Source organism: Lotus japonicus, chromosome 6 (genome assembly GCF_012489685.1).
Source record: "Lotus japonicus ecotype B-129 chromosome 6, LjGifu_v1.2".
Lineage (NCBI taxonomy): Eukaryota > Viridiplantae > Streptophyta > Magnoliopsida > Fabales > Fabaceae > Lotus > Lotus japonicus.
Window position 1 is genome coordinate 58,824,996 of NC_080046.1, and position 18,368 is coordinate 58,843,363.

General features: G+C 34.7%; 2 protein-coding genes and 1 pseudogene across 2 annotated transcripts; 2 read left to right on the forward strand and 1 right to left on the reverse strand.

The window, feature by feature from the left end:
- Positions 1-1,572: 1,572 nt before the first annotated feature.
- On the forward strand, positions 1,573-6,581 carry LOC130725656 (peroxidase A2-like; annotated as a pseudogene).
- A 1,292-nt stretch (positions 6,582-7,873) lies between these two features.
- LOC130725658 (protein FAR1-RELATED SEQUENCE 5-like) lies at positions 7,874-10,189 on the reverse strand. The gene is made up of 2 exons (XM_057576867.1): positions 10,130-10,189; positions 7,874-10,048 (listed from the first exon to the last, which is right to left on the reverse strand). Exons 1-2 carry the CDS (start codon positions 10,187-10,189, stop codon positions 7,874-7,876), a joined length of 2,235 nt encoding a protein of 744 aa, XP_057432850.1.
- Positions 10,190-11,161: 972 nt separating this feature from the next.
- LOC130725659 (peroxidase E5-like) lies at positions 11,162-11,762 on the forward strand. The gene is made up of 2 exons (XM_057576868.1): positions 11,162-11,392; positions 11,505-11,762. Exons 1-2 carry the CDS (start codon positions 11,162-11,164, stop codon positions 11,760-11,762), a joined length of 489 nt encoding a protein of 162 aa, XP_057432851.1.
- Positions 11,763-18,368: the final 6,606 nt, after the last annotated feature.

Consider the following 18,368-nt stretch of genomic DNA (forward strand, 5'->3'; position numbering starts at 1 on the left):
GAACCCAATACAATTTTCCAGAGAAACTAGAAACCACACAGACAAAAACTTCAAAACTATATATGTCATTTTTCCAAGCCAACATATTAAAAGAAGAAGACAAATTACTAGGGATCACAACCACCATCCAAATACCAGTGTAGCATGTACTTTCTGATATAATTGGCGAAAGCACTCAACAGGGAATCTGAGAGGTGAACCTCCTTGGCGAAACCACTCAGCATGCAACAACTTTTCTGAAGTGGATGCGTGGACAGCTGGATTTAAGATTTTACAACAGCACTTGCAGTCAAACAACGTTGCTAATGAGAGAATGCACCACTAACCTCATAGCAATTCTAAAGTAGATGTTAGTGCCATATACAAGAAATTAAATGTTACCAGATTAATTTGGCAAGTAAAGCATAGCAACTTGATGCAGGATCTTTTTACATCTATTAAGTATTACTATACAAAGAGAAGTCCCTAGTTAGAAAAGAGCATTTTGTATACGTTACCATATTAATTTGGCAAGTAAAGCATAGGTAGCAAGGATCATTTTTAGTTCCACGTAAAAAATTTCCTCCAACATTCTTACCGCACTTACTTTCCCATAACCTCACCACATATTAATAATTACATAAGCATGCATATGAAATATAAGTTTAATTTGGAGTTAAGGAATAGTGAAATATATAACTTGGGAAAGATGAAGAGGTTAAGTAAGAAAAATGAATTAATTTTTTAAATCCTATAACTGGCAAGTACTCAGGTACCTCCAACATTCTTACCACACTTACTTTCCTCCAACATTCTTTCTGATGCATTATAAGGCTATGAGCCTAAGAAAGATGAAGAGGTTAAGTAAGAAAAATGAATTAATAGTATGACTAATAAAGTGAATTAATAGCATGACTAATAAAGGATTTACGTACCAACTCTATCTTTCGTCTATATATAAAAAGTAAAAACATTACAAATGAATTAATAGCAGTAAGAAAAAGAGGAACCATTATATTGGCGTGACAGTAACATAACAGAACCAATAATGGACCAAACTTCAAAAGCCAAAGTGCCAGCTCAGCATTTAAACGAGTAGATGGTTATGGCTGTTATAACAGAAAGAAGAGAAGAGTTAGTATGCATCTTTGTAGTATAAATACAGGTTGTTGAACCTTTTGTAACTACCATTTTCATTTTCTATCAGATAAAACTTTTCTATCTTCTTCTCTACGTTTTCTGTTAATAACAGAACCACCAAACTTCAAAAGCCAACATCCATCCCTTCTAGTGTAGAAAAGTCGAGCACAATTTCCAACTATATTCAAACAAAGAGCAGCGGAATTCCCTTATTTTTGCCGAGAACCAGCTCCAACTTTTCCACTCAATTCATTCAGAGAGTATATGGCTGTAACAATGTGGCGGGCTATTACGGGATTGAATTACAAATAATTAATTAAATTCTTAATTAGTAAATAGTCTAGAAAGTTCAGTCGGTCCCAGCAATAGTGGTGTGACACACACACACACTATAGAGTATATATAGAGGATTCTCCCGCATTGTTTGTCCATTGTATAAAAACCCGCTCGAATTCCCATTCCCAGCAATGTTTATGATTTCATCTATGATTTGAACTTCTAAGAGAAGTTGTGTTTGCTTCAGGAGAATTCTTGAATTCGTGTCATTCCTTAAGGAGAATAACGTGGATCTTACAAACGTGAAGGTACGTAAAAGATGATTTTGCTTCAAATACAATAACATTTTGCAGACTTTCGTTCACTTTTGCATGTTTGTCTTTTGGTTGGATATGATATATATGCTTCTTTCCCTTTGCTCTTGTGTCAGATGTATGTTGGTTAAGGGTGGGTCAAATGTCCCACCAAATTTTCATAAGATGTGCTAATAAATGTATAGTATTGAGAATAAAAGAATTTCATTGCCCCGTATATAAGAAATGCCCCCACACAGCCACACATCGATTTATACATTTTCAAAAAGTTTGAACTTTTTTTAATGAGTACCCAACCAATGTTCACACAACTTGCCATGTTTATAATTTACTAAAATTAATTATCAGTGCAATTAGATCATTAGATTGTATTTGGAAGTGGTATATTGGTAGGGCCTCTAGTACTTAGATAAGAGAACAACAAAAAGTGCATCCAAAAAATTTAAATTCTAAATTTTCTGGGGCTGAAGGACTGAATGCAAAAGTTTATGGTACTCCATTGTCCAGAAGCTAAAATGGCCCACTTGGACCTGAGCTACATTAATGCAAACAAATGCCAAATCTGATCTTGCTTTTTACCTCTCTATATGTTAACTTAATTAAGGTTTTACCAAACTCTTTCTGATGCGTTATAAGGCTATGAGCCTAAGAAAGATGAAGAGGTTAAGTAAGAAAAATGAATTAATTTTTTAGAAAGCAGAAAAATGAATTAATAGTCTCACTAATAAAGTGAATTAATAGCATGACTAATAAAGGATTTCCAACTCTTTCGTTTATATTAGTTCAGGCATCTCAAAAAGCCTCCCAAATTCCCCCTATGGCTGTAATAATGTGGCGGGCTATTACGGGATTGATTATATTATGTGCTTCACTGATCCATGCAGCAGTCCCAGTCCCAAATGGGACTGTTGCTGCTGACTTGCTCAGTCCCGATTATTATAAAGACACATGCCCCCAACTGTACCATACCCTATCCGGTGTGATCCTCACCGCCGTTAAGACTGATATACGCATCGCTGCAAGTCTCTTGAAGCTTCACTTCCTTGATTGCTTCGTTCAGGTAATCTTTCAACTATTTATTTATTTAAACTACAAGTTTATATGATATTAAAAGATAAGGCTGAAATAAAATAAGTGTTAACATTATTGCGTTTTATCTTTGTGACCGATAGGGATGCGATGGATCAATATTGCTGGTCGAAACTGCCAAGATACGAAGTGAGCAAAGAGCATCTCACAACATGCACACAGTGAGGGGTTGAATGTGGTGTATGATATTAAGCGTGCGGTGGAAGCAGTATGTCCGGCTACAGTATCATGTGCTGACATTCTTGCATTATCTGCGCAAGTCGCTTCTGTTGTGGTAAGGGGTAGCTATAGATTATTTCCCAAGCTTTTTATTCCTAAATCATTTTTGTTCTAATTTTGGTGACTTTAATTTATTGTTTAAAATAAATGGTGACTTGTATATATGTTTACAGGGAGGAGGTCCCACGTGGCAGGTTCCACTGGGAAGAAGAGACAGTTTGACGGCAAATAAGTTTCTCGTCAATCAAAATATTCCAGGAGTAGCCTTCACTGTGGACAATCTCAAGAATTCTTTTGCTGCCCAGGGTCTCACCACCACGGATCTAGTTGCCCTCTCAGGTAAACTCATTATCTTTTTGCCACAATTTGTTTTCATATAAGTAGTAAAATTTGATGAGCCAACTACTTAAGGATTTATTTGCTCAGAGCAAAAGTCTTAGAATTTAACATGCCCTTCCTAGTAAAAATTGTGGCTTCACGAGAATCTTCAATATATCAATAGTGTTATCTTCATCTTTTACTAATTTGTCCTCTTATGTACCCACAAAGGAAAAAGAAAACGCATGTTCCATCCAAAACCACTAGCACATCCATAGAACTACTGCCGCAAACAGCCCTCACCTCCCTGAACAAGTCCATTGCCTGTGAGACTCAGCCTTTGTATTGCCCAACTTCCAGTAATAACGAAACAACCATCTTGCAACTAGGAAGAAGAAAAATCAAAAACAAAAAATTGATTTTGACCACAAAGAGGATGCAAGCAATGGCCCTTTATATCTATCAGGGAGAGAGAACCGAAAATCACTTTTCCTAGGACATGGAATGAAGTTCTGAAATTTGATGGTTTAAAAAAAAAAGAGATATTGGTATTGAGTCCTGTAGTAATTCAACAAATTCACCTGCCGTAGGAGTGTTTCTACCATTATTTAGTTGAGGTTCAAAGTGATTTGGGGCAAGAAACTTAGGTACCAAAAAAATAGCAAGATAACCTACTTTTGGAGAGAAGAGGGTAATTTTGTAAATCTTCATAAATATTTTATTTTTTGCACTTTTTTTTTTCTGAAGAATTTATATTTTTCATTTTAACTTTTATCATCTAATTCTTAGATTTCATATCCAAATCAAGATAAAATATTTTCTCTTTAAATTCTAACTTGTAGTTTGTTTGGATGTGAAACAAAGAATACTTTTCTTTTTTGAAACACCAAAGAATACTTATTAGAGAGAATCTGGTGTTTTCCATTAGTAGATAAATCTAAAAAGACAAGTCCGTCGGTTTCTTCCTCAAAATATATAATATATTACAAATGTTTTAAAAATATAAATAATTAAGAACAACTACGTAATGAGTAACTAACATATTACATTTTGAGCTCAAAAAACTAACATATTACATTTTTAATGACTCACTATTATTGGGATTATCGAACAACCACAAAATTTGCGGGAAAGGCCGGAGGGATATTAAATGTGGGCGAGGATCTAATTCTAAGAGAAAAATAAGATAAAAAATTGTGTGCATATATTAAAAGTCTTCAGCAAATGAATTTAATTTTGTATAGATGACCTATATCTCATTTGTGTATTTAATTAGGTGCCCATACCATTGGAAGAGCTCACTGCAGAACTTTCATGGACCGTCTGTACGATTTCTCTGGGAACCCTGACCCCAGTATGGACAGCACATACTCAGATTCATTGCGTGCTTTATGTTCTCGAGATGGATCTGGAGCCAATTACGAGACCTATTTGGACTTCTCTTCCCCAGATAATTTTGATAACGGTTATTACATGGGCCTCCAGGTAAACCAGGGTTTATTACATACGGATCAGGAGTTGTATTCATCCACTAATGCAGATACTTCCATGCTTGTCTCCAACTTCAGTAGCGATCAAAGACTATTCTTTGATCAATTTGTTGAATCAATGATCAAGATCAGTAGGATCGGTGTGCTAACGGGCAGTGATGGGGAGATCAGACATCAGTGTGATTTTGTCAATGCTGGCATTCGCTTCCCCTTCTCTTACTTTTGGTTGTTTTGGACTGTATTAGTTACTTATATATGTATTACTTTATGTTAGTATTATTTTAGACCTTATTATAATAATAACATAATTCGAGTACTTTTTATCAACAAAAAAATAATCTTAAATAAATTATAACTTTAATAGCTCTTTATAAAAATCTTAAATAACATAAAATAGTATCTATTAAATTTAAAATTATTTAGGTTTTGTGTAATTAGTTTCCTCTGTTATGCCTTCTCAAGTCATTTGCACTACTGATATATAATAGATCAAAAAATATATTTAATTTTTTAAAATTGTTTTGTCTAAATTATTTACTAATAATTCATATTTTATTATTATTTAATTTTGATTCTTGATGTTAAAGTATTTTAATTTACACACGCGCGCGCGCGCATGCACACACACTTTTTGTTAGAGAACAAAGTTATGTCCTGAAGTCTTTTGTCATGTTACGTTCTATCTTATACAACAAACGTAAAAATTAGTTTGTAGTTGAATAACTTATTGATTTGAAATTTTTATTGATAAGTTTTAATTTAATGTATATAATACTAATGAGATTTTTCATTTTCTTTATGTATTTTTAACAAAAATTCAATTGAGTTTTACATTTTAGTATGTAGTTGGATAGCTAATGACTTAGAAAATTTTATTCAATTTCAATATTTTAATTTAATTTATTTAATACAAAGGGTTAAAGTGTGTTTTACATTTTAGTAGGTAGTAGAATAAATTAGGACTTCCAAAATTTTAATTAGTTTATTATTTTATTATTTAAGGTATTAATATACAAAAGAAATGTTTCATCATTTAATGCATTTAATGTAAAGGAGTGCAACAAAACTCAAGTCTCCTTTATATATATATATATATATATATATATACTTTATATATATATATATATATATATATATATATATAGGGAGCATATCAGGTGAGAGGAGTGGTTTATAATGAGAGATGAGAGGAATAATTAATAACCCTTGGATCAAAATAAAGGGTTCAGATTAATTCTCACTTTTAAGTTCTCACGTGACCACCTCTCTCTTCAATTCATTCTTTTCGCACATACGCACACCATCGTTCGTTCTCTCCCTCTCCCTCCCCGTCTTCCAATCCTGCATCAGATTCAAGTCTGTTCTTCCCTTTCCCTCTATTGCTGACGAATATGGGTTGGTTCTGTGTTTATTCGAGTTTCTTCTAGCTGTTGGAAGCAAAGGCAAACACGGTTTTCGTGTTCACTTCAGTTCAATTCAATTCAATCTGAAAACCCTAAAGCTTTAGGTGGTCGAAGATGGAGGTGGTGGAACCCGTAGAGCCACAGTCACTGAAGAAGCTATTATCTATCATTGCTGATTCTAATTCATTATTTGTGCCTCCTTTCTCCTTTTCTATTTCAAAAATCGTAACTTTTCACTATTTTCGGGTACCCATTATTTACCATTGCTGATTCTAATTTATTATCTTTATCTGTGTTTTTTGCAGATATATTTCCTTGGAGCTTATTTACGGAGTATTTTTGGCTACATGTGAAATTTGTGTTATGTTGGTTTGCATAACTTGCTTTAATTTTTTTTTGCACATACAAATTTCCTCACGAATTTTGCAATTTGTGTGATGCTATTAGTGGTCAGATTCAAGTGATTCAATGAAGCCTTAGAGAATGAATCAGCATCTCAGATTGAAGTGATTTAATGCAATGGTGCATCTTTGGAAGCTAATGGAAGAGTCCTATGACAGTTAACTAATGTTGATAGTTTATACTTGGTGACAATGTATTAGGTTATGAATTGGTTTATACTTGGTGACAATGTATTAGTTTATACAGTGGTCTCCCCATGAGATGTATTCCCCATGAATTGATCTGCTGGGTTATAAGTGTATTCCCCATGATTGCTGAACAACAATAGGCTGCTGTCTTTTTTGTAACATATTTTTCTGGTTCTTCTCTTGTTTCTCTGTTACTTGAGTCCCTTGTACACACCATGGGTTGAGGTACCCCTAGTACCTCTTTAATACAATTTTGTTTATCAAAAAAAAAAGTTTCCAGTCTTTATAAATATTGATCCACAAATGTGAAAGTTGCTTATGTTGTATCAAGTGACTAATGATTTCAAGTTATGATTTTGTAATGAAATGGATGTTAATTTTTTCTTTTTGCCCATAACTGTGAAAGTTGTTTTGCTTCCCCAATATCAAATGATTATGGAGCAACTTTGAAAACTTTTACTTCATTTCATTTGTCCCAGATCATCAATAAATTTACCTTAAATCTAAATATACACTCTGCTAGTACAGAGGAATGCATAAATACTGGGATGAAGAGAAGTTCTGGCAAGTCTAATTCATAATCTGCACTTCTAGCACATGGTCAATGTATCAGTCTCAATAACACATGAGAAGCAATTATTTCAAACTTCAACTCTAAACAAAGCTACTAAACTAAATGATCCATAGCATGAGATCCCTGAATACAATTCATCTTCAATGAGCTATCACCATTGTCTACAACATAATGAAAAATCCAAAATCAATTTCCTATTTAAAACATTGAATTGACGTGTTCTTTTAAACTCCAAAATGTCCAAACTTGAAGGTTGAATTGACTTCTTCTACTTGAATTGAGTTCTCTTTTACGTCTTCTTTTCATGCCATTCTTCCCTTTTGACAACAAACACATCTATTTGCATGTGAAATAAGAAGAAGCAACACAAAATCCCCTGTTTAATAACAAACAAGATTCTTAGTTAGAAAGTTTTTAAAAAACAAGAACAAAAAAGCAGAAAGAAGTAATTGAAATCATATACGAAAGTTTCTTACCAAAACTAGGAAGATGCTTTTGAGGGACAGTTACGACTGTCATGAATTCCATGTTCGCCACAAGTTCTACAAAGCCTTGTTCTTTTCTGTTGTTGTTCTACAGCCTTCTCTTTTCCACCTTTGATTCGTCTTCCACTTCCCTTTGTTTTTGAAACCCGTGGGGGAAGGATTTCCACTTCTTTAGGAATATTGGATCCAACAAAAGTTTGCAAGTCATCAGCCATATCTTGTTCAGGATTCTCTTCAAACTCGTTCAATTGCTTTTCAATGTCAATAACTCCATTCATCACGAAAAGCAATTTTTCTTTACTATTTCCCGCCTTCTCCACACACTTGAATAAGTGATCCCATACATCTGAAATGATCTTCCTCTCATTTTCTGGTTTAGAACACATTTCCAATGCATTCTCAGCAGTATCAAAAATAGGTTTTCTATTTGCCAACTTAGTCCACCTATTTAAAATGTAATTACTTGGGATCTCATTTAATCCTTTCCCTTTTAGAACACAAAGTATGTGTCTACAAGGTATTCCTTGAGATTGATACATTTTGCAAGAGCATTCTGCATTGTGATTAGAAGGATTATAAGCCACTTCTCGCATTTTAGCATTGGCGTGACTGTTATCGATTATATGCAATATTTCCAGTCCACCCTCCTCTTTCTTGCTTTCAACTCCACAATCCACACATGCAATCCATAACTCTTTCTGAAACTTATAAAAGTTCTCATGAGTATAAACATTTGATCCATGCTTTTCTAAATTGCGATTCAACTTCAGTTTTGGTTGTGAGTGAAGTGAATCATTATCTGCAAGTAGTTCCTTTTGCCTCTGTGCTTCGATAGCAGAATCAAATCTCATCCAAAATTCAACCAAACTAACATTAGGATTCAAAAATTTACCATAGAAAGAATTCTCACTTTCTGATCTTGAGGTTGTTCTCAATATCCCAGCTAAAAAAATATCTTTAAAGTAAGCTGGGATCCACATGCTTCGAATATCATACATATGTGAGAGCCAATCATTCTTTTGTAATTGAAATCTAATAATGATAGATTTCCATGTTGTTTCAAATTCATTTGCTGTCTCCGATCTCCAAATACATGACTTGAAATCAGTGTTGAACTCCTCATTGGCATTCAATGAAACACCAACTTTTTCAGAAACTTTCTTCATAATGTGCCACATACAAAATCTATGAGCAGAATGATTAAAAATCTTCTCTATAGCTACTTTCATTGCAGGATCTTGATCTGTTATTATAAGGTTTGGTTGATGGTGACCCATGGCTTCTAAAAATTTTTCAAACAACCAAATGAATGAATCAGCTTTCTCATCTGCTAAAAATGCTGCTCCAAAAGTAACACATTGCCTATGATGGTTTACTCCAGTAAATGGTGCAAAAATCATTGAATATCTATTTGTCTCATAAGTAGTATCAAATGAAACAACGTCCCCAAATAAAGAATAATTTTTTCTAGAAAGACCGTCTGCCCAAAAAACACATTTTAATCTACCTTCTCCATCTACATCATAAGCATAATAGAAGGATGGATTTAATTCTTGCTTCCTTCTAAAGTTGTCAATAAATACATGAGCATCAGAATCTTTAATTAAAGTCTTTAAATCTCTTGAGTAATTCTGAAGATCTCTTTGTGTGCATCCAACATTTTGATAACCCCCAAATTGCTCTTTCAACAAGTGGTAAGTTTTCGAAGGCCCAATATTTGCTCTATTATATGCACGCAATAAACTCTTGTGCACAGGATTCACTTTTCTTGCTGATCGTAAAAATTGTCTCTTCATAGGTGAAGCAAGTGCATGTGTATGACTTTCATGAAATTTATTAAGTTCATATTTACCTTCCTCTACCAGTTTGAAAACAGCCCTTGCATAGCATCCTTCTCTTGTTAGACTCCTTCTTCTAGCCTTAAGCTTAACTGTGGATTCACTTTGCACCACACTTTCTGTCTTATTTGGTAGGTAACCTTCTTTTGAGCAAACAAAATACTTCCAGCGCTTCACGCCATTTTTGTCTTTAGTTTCAGATGAGCAGCGAACACTAAATCCAGCATTATGTGCATACCTTTTGTAAAACTCTTCACCTTCTTCTAATGTATTTAATTGTTGTCCAACCTTCGGCTTTAATTCTTCAGCACAAGTTGGCACCCATTCGTTTTCCTAAAAAACATTACCATATAAGAAAAAATAACTTAATTACACAAAACTGAATATAGTAACATAGTGTAGAGAGCTTTGTACCTCTTCAATTGAGCTGTTGAGGGCAGAATCCATCCTTAATGGGGATACAATTCTACTCATTCCTGCATATAGCAATGTCGCCCAATTAGCTCATTGTATTTACCAATTAAAATTGAGAAAATAATAACTAATTCAGAACAAGTGGGATGAGATTATTCAAAAAGGGCATATACGTGGGATGCATTACAAAGATAAGAGTCAATTGAAATATATAAAATGCATACAGTGGGAACATTTTCAGCCAAGAAACAGTCAATTTTGGAAGCATTAATGTAACTTAATACCCTTTTACTCAGATTTTGCAATGAAAAGCAATGAAGTTCAGTGGAAGATGTTAAAAAATCGAAAGGGGGAAACCTGGGAATAAAACTTGATCATCACTCGAAAGGACGGTGGAGCGAAATAGAGCCTTGGTCCTCCGAAACGCTGCGAGGGTGGAGTGGGCAGAAACGTCGTCGTGGCCGAGGACGGAAGGAGACGTTGCCCGACGGCGAGAGGATGAAGTGAAATCGTCGGAGAAGAAGGCAGTGACGGGTCGTGTAATTCTGCCCGGCGACGGAGAAGATGAAGTGAACTCACGAGTCGTGTTTTTGGGGAGAGAACGAACGATGGTGTGCGTATGTGTGAAAAGAATGAATTGAAGAGAGAGGTGGTCACGTGAGAACTTAAAAGTGAGAATTAATCTGAACCATTTATTTTGATCCAAGGGTTATTAATTATTCCTCTCATCTCTCATTATAAATCACTCCTCTCACCTGATATGCTCCCTATATATATATATATATATATATATATATATATATATATATCTTTGAATATTCAAAGCCTTCACCATTAAGTTTTACCACCTAGGAACTTCTATGATTTTCTAGGCAAGCCAAGATTAATATATATAACAATTCATAAGCTGCCTTCACAGTGAACCCGACCTCATAATTTCCTTGCCACCCCCATTTATCCACACTTCCTCTTCGAATAGGAAATCAGATTCAGTTTAGACCTCAATTCATTCAGAGAGTTATGGCTGTAATAATGTGGCGGGCTATTACGGGATTGATCATATTATGTGCTTCACTGATCCATGTAGCAGTCCCAGTCCCAAATGGGACTGCTGCTGCTGACTTGCTCAGTCCCGATTATTACAAAGACACATGCCCCCAACTGTACCATACCCTATCCGGCGTGATCCTCACCGCCGTTAAGACTGATATACGCATCGCTGTAAGTCTCTTGAAGCTTCACTTCTTTGATTGCTTCGTTCAGGTAATCTTTTTAGTATTAATTTATTTAAACTACAAGTTTATATGATATTAAAAGATAAGGCTGAAATAAAATAAGTGTTAACAATTATTGCGTTTTATGTTTGTGACTATAGGGATGCGATGGATCAGTATTGCTGGTCGAAACTGCCAAGATACAAAGTGAGCAAGGTGCATTTCCCAACATGTACATAGTGAGGGGGTTGAATGTGGTGAATGATATTAAGCGTGCGGTGGAAGCGGCATGTCCAGCTACAATCTCACGTGCTGGCATTCTTGCGTTATCTGCGCAAGTTGCTTCTATTGTGGTAAGGGTAGCTATAGACTATTTCCCACAATTGCTTGCCTTTTTTCCTATATCATTTTTGTTCTAATTTTTTGACTAATTTATTATTTAAAAGAAATGGCGACTTGTATATATATTTACAGGGAGGAGGTCCCTGTTGAAAGATTTTTTACCACTCTACGTTTGAATCTCTCAAGACTCAATTGTAGTATAGTAAAGGGTTTTGTCGTATCCACAGGGAGGTGTAATACTTATGCCGTTCAATAGTTATCAAGCTTAAATGATGGTTGCACAATAGTTTGATTTTTGTTTAAAAACATAAAAGTAAATAGGAAAACAGATAAAATGACAGAGAAACAACAGATATGAGGAATGGTTGGGATGAGATTTCATTGAATGACCTCTGTGCCTTCTAGTGATTCAAATACAACCAAGTCTATGCTTATGACTCATCTACACCAGTTCAACCCTACATCATCGATGTCTCGCATGAGTGGATAGCAATAACTCTCTAATCCTAAACATTGATGTCTCACATGATTAAGAAAGATAGTTATCATGAAGCTTAGGTGTTTAAGTGACTAACATACCTAACTCTATGTCTAGCAATTAGGATTATTAGGTGATTAACTCTAGTTCGGACTCTAGGCGATATAGCTCTCGCTCTCACGCCGAATCAAGCATATATGTTCTAGATGCGCAAACTAAAACATAACATGAAGATCAAGAGAGAATCACTAACTCATAAACAAAGAACATGATTTATATCAAGGAGAATCAAATAGAAAATATAAGTATCAATCAATTACATCAAACCCCAACAAAAGAGAGAGATTAGCTATCCATTTTCATGGATAACTTTACAAATAGAGAAGAAGAATGAGAAGAACCGAAACCGTCGCGATGTCTCGCCGCCGAATCCGATGTCCAAGCCTCTTCTCTAGCCTCCTAAGCCTCTCTCCATGTTTCTCTTGTGTTTCCCCTCTGTTTGGGTTCTGTTCTGATCAAGATCGAGTTTTCTTTTGAAACTGAAGAAAAATCCTTTTATAATGATTTCTGCATCTGTGCAGAGTGCTGGGCGCCCCTTTATGGGCGCTGGGCGCCCAGTTACTTCAAGGTTGGGTTTCTGGAACCGTCATAGGCGCTGGGCGGCCACTGACAAGCGCTGGGCACCTTGATGATTCAAAAATTCTTCAAGTCTCATGAAAATATACATTTTTCCTTGAGAACTTAGACCCTACATCAAAATTTGAGAATATAATCAATCATAAAACACATTTGAGCTTAATTCTCAATCAAATAACAAATTCCAATCAAGATGAGGAGAACTAATAAGGATTTCTCATGAATCACTTAAGATAAGTGCCTAAAATGAATTCAAATATACGTAGAAATGACACTTATCAGTCCCACGTGACAAGTTCCACTGAGAAGAAGGGACAGCTTGAAGGCAAATAAGTTACTCACCGATCAAAATATTCCAGGATTAGCCTTCACAGTGGACCAGCTCAAAAATGCTTTTGCAATCCAGGGTCTCACCACCACGGATCTTGTTGCACTCTCAGGTAAATTCAACAATTTTTTTCCATATAAGTAGTAAAATTTGATGAGCCAACTACTTAAAGATTTATTTGCTTAGAGCAAAAGTCTTAGAATTTAACATGCCCTTCCTAGTAAAAATTGTGGCTTCACGAGAATCTTCAATATATTTGTGAACCCATAAAATTATAAAAGCTAAACTAGTGTGATAATCCGTACGTTGCACGGAATTTTATGTTATATTTTTTAATAAATAAATTAGTTTTCATATATATAATTTAAATTATAAATAAGTCAATCGTGTATAAGTTAACCATATAATAATATATGAAGAGAAAAATGAAATAAAAAAATGAAATTGTGTTGTATATATCAAACAATTTCAAAAAAATTCTTAAGCACTACATTTACAGTATTGGTCTAGTGTTTGCCCGACTCATCCAGTTAGGGATGACAATTTTCACTTGTGTGTGTGGGGATCCCTGTGGGGATTACCCCATTTGGGGACCCTATCTTGGGGAATTTTCTCCCGTGAGGGTGGGGGTGAGGACGAAATCCCCCCGAGACAAATTTGGGGATAGGGTTGGGGATCACCCTCCCCGCCCCATGTACATAGGTAAAAATTCAATAATACCCTTAATAACTAATAAAAAAATATAAAGGATCATAAACGTAGCCGATTAGGTACTTCAAAATTTTAGTTTGAACAACATATTTTTAATGAAGATGAAGATGTTATTGAGGTAAAAAATATGTGGTTTCTATATTTAAACATTTGTGGTCCTGGTATAAATTTATGTATTTTTTTATTTTATTTTTAATGATATATTAATGATCCTTGTAGGGATCCGTGGGACCTGTGGGGAGGTGAAGATGAGATGAAAATTCACCCCGCCACGGGGATATAGAGTGGGGATAAGACAGAGAAGGGACGCGGGGATGGGGAGAGGGGATGTACTCCCCATACTCCATCCCCCCCACCCCGTGCGGGTGTCATCTCTACATCCAGTATAAAAAGTTTAAGATCCTTTCTTGAGCGTATTGTAGAGAGAGGTACATATAATTGACCATGAGTGAAGATAGACCTCAGAAGGAAGAGCCCAACCTGAGATAGTGTTTGTCCTTGCTTTTGTTTATGGTCATCGCGAAGCATACTACAATTGGTAACTGTCTTCTTCTGAATTTAATTGGAAATTTAGAATTAGAATGGACTTGGTTCCTTCTTGAAATGTGTACTTTGTCATTAACATTTGTTCTTATGATAACAGTTGCACTAATAGCACGTTCTTCAAGTTCATCCACAATTAACTTGGTTCCATTGTGTAAAACTGCTTCTTGGTCTATAATTCTCAAAAGCATGATTGGAGTACCTACTTTAATAATAGTTTGTGGTTAGAGATTCCTGAACTTTTAGTGTCGTTCAAAAATTCTGTGGTAAACCACTCACCCCAGATTTCAGAATCCTCATCGGATCGCAAGGCAGAGTCGGAGCTCGGATATTCATGTTATGGTGCAGCTACCATGCAAATCATGTAAGTGTTTATCATTTCAACTGCTTCCAGTGTAGGGGCCAATATTGTTGTATCTTGAAAGAATTGCGGGTCTTTCATTTTGTGTGGAAGGTCAGGATATGTATATTTAATCAATTCCATTAATGGGTCGGGACTAATTGGGATGAGCAGATCTGGCGAGATTTGAACATTATACTTTCATGCTCTTGAATCAAGATGATCGTCATTTCCAATTTTAAGAATCCAATCTGCAAACTCTTTGATTTATTTTGCTTCATCAGTCGTCTCACCTGCGGTTAGACGCATGTTCTTAGACAATTTCATAACTTTAAAATGCTTCCACAATGATGAAGAGTTTATTGTAGCTTCCACAACTTCCTGTTTGCTTCCTCTAGTTATTACAGGTAGTATTTGTCTAAAATCACCTCCAAGTATTACTATTTTTCCTCCAAAAAGTTATGTACGTTGTCTTCATTTTTCAACCTCATCAAATCTCGAAGTGTAACGTCAATGAGTTTCGAAACAAAACTTTTTCAACATTTGGAGCTTCATCCCATATAATAAGGCTTATTTTAAGCATAAGCTTTACTCCTAGACTTCCCTGCTTTATATTACATATTGAGGTCTTTGTAGCATCTAATAGAGTGCAAAATTTAAAATGAGTTGTTCTGCCTTCTGGCAAGAGTAATGATGCTATGCCGCTGGAAGCAACATTAAAAACAATTAGTTCTCTAGATCTAAGTGACGTAGATAAAGTGTTCCAAACAAAAGACTTTTCGGTTTCACCATAGCCATATAAAAAGTAGGAGCCTCCTAAGTTTGACAACACAAATGTGACAACCTTATCATATACAGACTTTTGCTCCGGTGTAAGGATACTAAGCAACTCTTCATATTATACCTTTAAAGCAACTGCGATTCGTAGTCCAACAGTCGAGAATGAAGATTAACTAATGTTTTTTAACTGTATCGAATATAACTAATGATGTTCACACATTTCGCATAATTATCATGCGCAACGTCATTCTCTAAACTCTTGAATTTCATTTAAATTAAATCTGAAGAAATAATTATATTATTATAGCAACATTTCAAATCTTAATAATATAACTTGAAAACCTACATACCTGAATCATGAAATATTTTTCTTTTGTTGTGTAGAATGCCTTCTAATAAGAGAAGTCAAAGCCAACATGCTTCCCAAACATCATTAGACTTTGAGATTGAATTAATCATTAATATTCTTACAAAGAGTTTACTCATTTGTTCTTTATAAGCTAAATTAGAGACTTCTTTAATTGCATCTATATATTCTTTGTCATTTGTTAGCAACCTCAATTGATCACATGCTATCTTAAAAGTATCATATGTTATTCCATTCACCGTTCTCATACTTCTATATGATGTACAACTCTTTAGCATAGTAAGTAGGATTCTCATGTAATATAACTCTTTGATGCCTAGAGGGATATATTGCAGTATGCCAATTTTAAAACCTTTTTTTCTTGGTTTTCAGATTCTATCTTTTTTATGATAAACAAATCTACTGGAAAATTCAGCATATGTTAGATTCCGCCCGTCCCGATATTTTTCATTAGCTGCAAACCAAGTCATAAACATTGTGGATTTTGTACGACTCTTTTCTAGAACATCTCCAACGTCTTCATCATCATTATAATATGCCAAATATTCATTTGGAAGATGAAATTTTAGTTTTTGCACCGACGACCATCGTTTGTGTATGGTAAAATCAAATGTTCTCCAAGCTGCCTCACACAGAGAAAGATAACGACAATCATAACTTTACCGCATCCACTGGCTCTTTCGCTTGAGCATCGTTGTCCTTATTTGAAATTTCAAACATTGCTCGGTCTGCGCCTTTGTTGATATATTTGAACAAATATTTTATAGCATTGGACTTGTTACAGTACTTCACATTAATGTGAGCTGGATACCTTATAAGGAGTGTGAGATTGTAAGACACAACATACCTGCAATGTAAAACATGCCGCATGCAGATTACAATTGTAAGAAATAACATTTCTGAGTTATCTTTCATTTTGTCACGAAGTTATATTTGTTAAAATTGGTATCAATTTCAATGTTTTTTTTTTTCTTGATTACAATTCGTGTTTACCTTCTTCTATACTGGGGGGTAGCCTTCTTCATCAATAGGTATGGTGTTCTTAAATTTCTTTGGGAATAATTTAGTGCACCTACCCTTCTCTATTAGTTGTAAACAAAAAAATAAGTTAGTATTTTTTTTTGAAGAATTAAATTAGTACATTCAAGACTACTTTTTTTTATAAGCATATTCAAGACTACTTAATAGTATTTGGATATTTATAATGCTACATATGTAATTGATTAAATTAACTAAGTGTTCAATGAAATTAATATATCATTTTAATTTTTAAGGGTCACTATTATAAATGTAGACTCGTTGAAAGTATAGTAATATTTATAAAATAAAAATAATGTAAGAATATAGCCCTTGAGTGTTAATATTTTAAAATAACAATTTTTTTGAAGTTTTTAAACTAATAATTGTTTAAACATAAAACATAATTACCTCAATTAGGGGTTTAATTTTTATGGATAAAGTAAAATTATTGAATCACATGTACAAATTTAAAATTATGAATTTAAAAATATTTTTTTAAACGGTCACATCTTATTAAATCAGTTTTCCTAGATAAGTATTAAATGACTTTGAATGCTTTATAATAATAAATTTTTATAGCTTAAAATGGATTGTTAAATATGAGACTTGAAGTCAATTTTTTTAAACAATATGCAAACGCAAATGTGAAATGCTTTGAAAGAGTATAATCATGGTAGAATGATACACAAAGTAGTAGGATATAATTATAAATCAGTATAGCTTAATTCTATCAATGTACTCATCAGTGATTATACTATCCTGGGAACTTCAAACCATTTCAGCACTAAATCTAACCATTTCAAGCAACTGATTCATTAGCGGTTTCGCCAACACCAGAGTGCCTGCAAACACATTGTGCTTGAATTCATAAGGATATTAGTTTTTTATTGTACAACCAGAAAGACCTCCTAAGAGAACCTCAGTGCAATCACCTCAACTATCTGAATCTGAAAGCTCTGAGAACTCCTTGGAAGAATCCTCAAGTGAGGAGACTGAAGATGATGATGTCCCTCTAGCCAAGAGGCAAAAAGTTATTTTTGAGGAAGAAGATGAGCAGGATGACTGTGAGATCATCCAGGATGTGCTTCGGTTATAAGGGAATCTTCAGAAGCTGAAGAATCCACGGCTTCTGATGAAGTACCCTTAGTGAAGAGAAAGAGACTGTCTCTGACGGGTCCCCTTCAGCAGAAAGAGGCAGAATCAAAGCAGGCATCTGACCTTGCTTCAGAGGCACAAAGGGAAAGAAGATCAAAGAGCACTTCTGATCCTGCAAGGGTTGCAAAACTCACCAGAACCACTCCCATCAGAAGTCCAAGTAAGGTAATTACTGAAAGCATTAACTCTGATTCTGCTTTAGTAGTTATTCCTGAACAACCCCTGCCTATATCTACCTCCATGCCTACCTCAACCCAAACAGCACCCACTCAACCTGAAACATAAGCTCCTAAATCAACCATCCAAACAGCTACCACTGTCATTC

Coding starts and splice junctions, on each gene's coding strand:
- LOC130725658 (XM_057576867.1), bottom strand. CDS start 10,189: ATGAGTAGAATTGTATCCCCATTAAGGATGGATTCTGCCCTCAACAGC. Junction 10,049..10,129: donor TCAACAGCTCAATTGAAGAG/GTACAAAGCTCT, acceptor AATGTTTTTTAG/GAAAACGAATGGGTGCCAAC.
- LOC130725659 (XM_057576868.1), top strand. CDS start 11,162: ATGTGGCGGGCTATTACGGGATTGATCATATTATGTGCTTCACTGATC. Junction 11,393..11,504: donor TCTTTGATTGCTTCGTTCAG/GTAATCTTTTTA, acceptor TTGTGACTATAG/GGATGCGATGGATCAGTATT.